General features: G+C 35.5%; 1 protein-coding gene across 1 annotated transcript; it reads left to right on the plus strand.

Annotated features, from left to right (window-relative positions):
* Positions 1 to 841: 841 nt before the first annotated feature.
* Positions 842 to 2,590, plus strand: LOC145992455 (ionotropic receptor 21a-like). Its single transcript, XM_083128838.1, has one exon. The coding sequence runs from the start codon at positions 842 to 844 to the stop codon at positions 2,588 to 2,590; it is 1,749 nt and encodes a 582-aa protein (XP_082984964.1).
* Positions 2,591 to 6,055: the final 3,465 nt, after the last annotated feature.

Consider the following 6,055-nt stretch of genomic DNA (forward strand, 5'->3'; position numbering starts at 1 on the left):
CTGCAAAGAAATTGTGGAGCGTGTATCTAGGGTGTTTGTGGAAATGCACTTAAGTAAAAAAATGTAATTTTACAGCAGATACTTTTTATGTTTATTCTTTAATAGCAAATATTACAGACATGATATTCATGATGCATCCTTACTGATTAGAATTTTTACACCTGCCCAATATAATATTATACATATAATATTTTCTTTAATTGATTCATCGTGAGTTACATGAAAGTAATAGTAAATCGCAATTTGTGATTTGTATTGTGCCTTTTCCATAACATCCTAGATAACTTCCTTAATATGTGAATTTCGAGATTAAAGACGAGCCAAGACAGAAAAATTAACAGACATTTCCAACTCTCTACTCGAATATGCTCATGGCCTCCCCGATGGCGTACTGTTAATGTAGTCGCCTTGTGATCAAGGGGTCCCATGTTCGATACCTGGTGGAGGCACATTGGCACAGTGGTTCGGATCCCACTTTAAACTGTAGGTACAGTCCCGATTAGCCTCTCTGTGCATAAAGTGGACTTAAAATAACAATTTAATCAATCAATCGAATATCCTCAGTTCAGACTCCTTTGAAATCTCTAAAGAGTGCAAGTACTTGTAACCGAATAGAAGTTATGAATTGCATTGATGTAGAAGGAGATTGAAAACTTACAGTATATTTCTGTGCACTTCTAAGAACATTCTCACTTTGGTTAAACACAATATTACATTCATGTATCTTTATTCCAGATATGTCATCATCAACAGCAAGAGTGTAAAAATGAGAGATTTGTTGAAAGGGTTCCTGATTCTGATAATCCTTCGCGTTGCTTGCACTAATACACTCCGGGCATCAATGGGGAAAGGAACTCTTAACATGGGTTTGTATTTAACACAGTGTGTAAAGGTAACACCTGTACTTTCTATACTGGACGGATCAAATGACACGACGCTTGCCAATGAACTTATGCGAAATGTCCAAGAAGAAGTTCAAGTGATCTACCAGGCAACAGCAAAAGAACAGAACGAACAAATGTTCGTCCATAATTCGGGATTAATAGTTGTTTTCTTGCAGGATAAAACATCAGTTGAATACCTTATGCGCAGATTGCTCAAAACCAAGCCAAGTGCTAGATTAGTAATTATTGGCAAAGCGTCAAATGGTGATCTTCCAAGCGCTGTAACTGAATTTGCTAAAACTCAGCGTTTGTTTAACTTTCTCATGTTGCTCTTAGATGAATGTGAAGAAACGAACGAAATGACTGAAGGATCGTCGCCATGCAACGTAACAATTCAAAGAGTTAACTTCTTGGAAAGTTCAGAAGTAAGCGAATCAAATTGCAGGCAAGTTGTGGAAGACATGTTGCAGACTAACGTACCCAGAGATTTGAACGGAAGAATATTCCACGTTTCCGGTTTCAACTTCACCCCGTACACCACAATACCTGAAAACCCTGAAGATTTTCATGGCATCTCAGGAATGATTGGTCTACCCTTTCGGACACTGTCGCAGTACATGAATTTCACACCTTCGTGGGTTGAGTTGTACCATGGCGGAAGTTTCGGGAAGCGACTCGGAAATGGTTCTTGGAGTGGAGTGACTGGCGACGCTCAGAGAAACAGGATAGACCTAAGCGTCACTCCTATTGGAATGACCTTGCAAAGATTCCTCGTATTGGACACAAGTATTCGACTCTTAGTTGAAAACTTGGTTTTCGTTGTTCCAAAAGCAGAGAAACTCCCACAGTGGATGAGCCTTGTACTTCCATTCCCACTTCACATATGGGCGTGGATCGGAGGTGTGGTTTTGTTTGTTGAATTCGTAATTCTGATGAACAGAAATTTTTTCAAAGAATCAGATAAAAAACGGATAACCAAACTTTTATTCTATTTACCTTTCATTCTGCTTTTTGTTTCACCGAGTTTTGAACTAGAGACTAGGCACTTGAAGATCATAATAATGCTTTACTTCTATTTTGCGTTGATAATCAGTTCTCTTTATCAGAGCGCCCTAGTGTCACTGCTAACCACCTCTCACCACTACCCAGAAATTGAAACTGTCAAAGATGTGTCCGAGTTAGATTTCCCTATATACGCCGGCTACAATATGCGATATGTACTTTCACACCCTATGAATCCAGAGAGTCGCAACATGAGTCACAGATTCCGACCTAATTTGTATCGTTCAAATATCATTCAAGACATATACTTGAAGAGGAACTGCTCTATTATTATTTGCCATTTGAACGCTAGATTCATAATCTCACAACATTTCACAAACACCAAAGGCGAACCAGTGGTTCATGTTGTCAAGGAACCGGCAGGACTTTTGAATCAGGCAATTGCAATCCCGAAAAGCTCTTTCTTTCAGTCCCGCATCAATGACCTCTTGCAGAGGATGATGGAAACTGGTTTGACAGAAAAATGGAACAAAGATACCCTTGCTGCAGGAAGTTCTCACATTGAGGAATCGGCAGATGACACGGTTGTTCTTACTTTAAAACATCTTCAGTCTATATTTTTCTTGTTACCTCTTGGTCTTCTTGTCAGCTTTATTGTATTTCTGATGGAAATAGGCAGAAAGTTCCTACGTTCCTTCAGTTAGTTACATGCATATAAAACACAGGTCTATCCTTTTACAGATTTTTAACAATTTCATGTTCTAAATTTGAAAAATGGGTTCATAAGTCATATTTGAGTCTTCGTGTAGAAAATATATTTTATAAATTTTCTCCCTGATGGAAATATGGTATCACTTCTCTCTATTGCAATCATATAAATGAATAAAATGATATTGAAAAAAGCACTAAACTCCATACAAGGGTTCATTCCAAGCTCAATCCATGTGATAATTCAAGGACGGAATAATTTTTCTACAAAAGAGTAACTGGTGTATTCCCTATTCACATCCAACATGTGACCTACGGAAGTAGCTGTAATTGTTCAACACTGTAATTGTTCTAGACAACCGTCCGTAATGCGCAGCATTTCGTGGATGTAATGCAATGGCATGCGAACTTCTCTCCCTAGACGTCACTTTGATCTCATTACGTTACGGCCCGACCCTGTGGCCGAGTGGTTAGCACATCGCGCTGCGACGCCAAGGGTCCCGGGTTCGAATCCCGGTCGGGCTTGGTTGTTTGTGAATGTCCATTCATCAATTTCATCATTTCATCACTCATCCCCATCTTCGCAAATTAGCCCAGAGGCACAAAAAGCGAAGTAAAATAAACTAAATCAAAATCAAAATCATTACGTTACTGACGCGCTAAAGACATTGTAACGTTAATTTCTGACTCCTCGAAAAGGAGCAAATTCGTACAAGAATTCAGTCATAACTTTTTACTGGTTGAAGATACGTCGAAAACACTTTCACCATTTAATTTCTCGTGAAATTCTATCGTGATTTGATATTTCATATCACCCCCTTCCCATTTAAAATTCTGAAGTTAAATTCGAGATGGCGAACTTCAAGATTGCGACTCGAGACCAGACATGTTCTGTCCACTGGGCCCCTTGATCAGATTTACATTGGTAACGTCAGAACTGCCGTAAACCTTCGTGTTTCAGAACTATTCGCTGTGGTACTTTTAGGTGCCCCACCCGGTATAATATCTATAGGGCATCAAGGCGAACAACTGTTCGTCAAGAGGTCGTTACGGGAAGGCAATGTCTGCGACAATACTTGAAGCAGAACTTACTACTTACGTCTGATATCATGACGTTATCTTCATTAAATGTGAACTGTGGTCAGAAAGGACAGACCTGTAGTTAGTGTTTACATGTTGCAAACTAATTGCAAGAAAGCTCCTTCATTCATTTCGGTATTAATGATCTTATGGTAACAATGGTGCGGGTTAGAGTGACAGGAAGAAGAAAATCATTGGGTCAATTTGTGAACTTGGTTGTGTCCAGTCTCGAATGGAAATATGCAGAAAAATGCATTCGTTTTCCACGTCAATGATACAATTTTCAAGCAAATGGCACAATTAACAAACTCCACAAGCAATTTTGAACCCAGAATTTGGATGAACTTGTCAGTGCTATATTTACATTTTTGTAAAGGAGTGCTGAGTGAATTCCACAGAATTAACTTAGGATCCTTCGATAGCTGATGGACGAGGACTAATATACAACGGACAGTTGTGTGTGAACAATGTTACAACATATTATTCACATGTCAAATAAATGCGTGTGAGGAAGAAAATATTGATTTAAGTTCTGAGTATCGGCTTTGTATTTTCTGACGAGTTTCAGTACAGTAGAATGTATATAAAACGTAGGAAAACATAAACAACTCGTTCAGATATGTTAAAGGAAAGTCCTTTTTCCAATGTATTAATTTTTTTTAAATAATAACACATTCAATGTAATGGTTCTTATTGAGTGTTTTGCATTTGTTTATGTGCTTTGTACCAAATCTTATAGCAAACACTTAGAATGATGATATATTTGTCTCTCCTTAGTTTTGAAATGATTGAAAACGCACAAATGCTATTGGATTAAATATATATTCTTGAAATCTATTATATAAATATAAACAAACATGCGGACTCTTAATTATGCTTTGACAGTGTTGAAATACATGAATGCATTGTTACTTTTCTTAAATTCAAATGCAAAGTTTAGTGCAACTAACATGAAACCCAAATGTTATATCTTTGTGTTGTTTTAGTCAATGGATATCAACGGTTTTGGATTTAAAAGCATGTTAATAGATTAACAGTAAGAAAGTGCAATATTCATATTTTCATTTTTGGCTAATGACACCAACTTAAAGAAAACATGAGGGGGGGATATTGCCTACTTTGCTTTCAGTACATAAAATATTATGGAAGAGATTCATGATGTGCAAAAAATACTTTCAACCACAATCAAAATTTTACTTTCGATCAAATTGTTAACATATCAGTCTTATTCATATTCATACTTTATTGGTTTTAACTGTTATACTAGCTCTACACCAAGTGTCCTAAAAATATGTCATGCATGATACTGTCACACAAATTACAAATAATGAATATATACACTTTTCTTATACATCATTTATCTAAATCATTATCATACAAATCTAAAATTGATAATAAATACAATTGTTATATCTGGTGACTATATCAAGTTACACATTTTGAATATTTACAATTTTCATATGTCTATATTAATATCATGAAAAAATCTACAAATGATAAATACAATTGTTACATCTGGTGACGATATTAAACAGGATAAAGAAGTTGGGAGAGGTATTCCTTTTTTTATTAGATTCTTGAATAACATCTCCCTTTGAGTGGTATAAAGTGGACATTGAAATATAACATAATGAGCACCTTCCTGATCTAGATTGCACTTGCACATAGGTGAATTTACTAAATTAATTTTATATAAATGGTGATTTAAACGTATGTGACCTGATCTCAATCTTAGTATTAAAACTATAAACTTTCTGGGTATATTAAATGTATAAAACCACGGAGTCTTATTGTTTAAATTTAGTACATTTTTATATGAATGTCCCACATATGTAAATTTTTGTTTAACCCATATCTCCCAATCTTGTTGAATATTGTTTTTAACTCTTGATAACGTATCTGTATATGATAATAATATATTCGTTCTGTGATCCATAATTCTTGCTTCTTTAGCATTTTTATCTGCCAGTTCATTATAATGGAACCTTGAATGTGCTGGTATATATGCAAAATGAATTGTCCTTCCCTCTGTAGTTAACTTACCATAAAATCTTATTATGTAAAGTACCAATGCTGATGCCTTATATAACTTTTTATATGAAGATTGCACACTGTACAAAACACTTTTAGCATCTGTTAATATTAATATCCTTTTTTCTGGAATATTATTAATGTACATCAATGCACGATATATTCCATATGCTTCTGCAGAGAAAATAGAACACTGTCCAGGTAGTCTAAACTTTTTAATATTTCCATTAGAAGAGTCAATAAAAGCACATCCTACTTCTGCTTTATTTTTTGATGCATCTGTGTATATGAATCTATAATTCTCCCAAGTTTGTAAATATAATTGAATATTTGTATAACTTGTTAATGAA

Source organism: Lepisma saccharinum, chromosome 9, assembly GCF_977018435.1.
Source record: "Lepisma saccharinum chromosome 9, izLepSacc3.1, whole genome shotgun sequence".
NCBI classification, from domain to species: Eukaryota; Metazoa; Arthropoda; class Insecta; order Zygentoma; family Lepismatidae; genus Lepisma; species Lepisma saccharinum.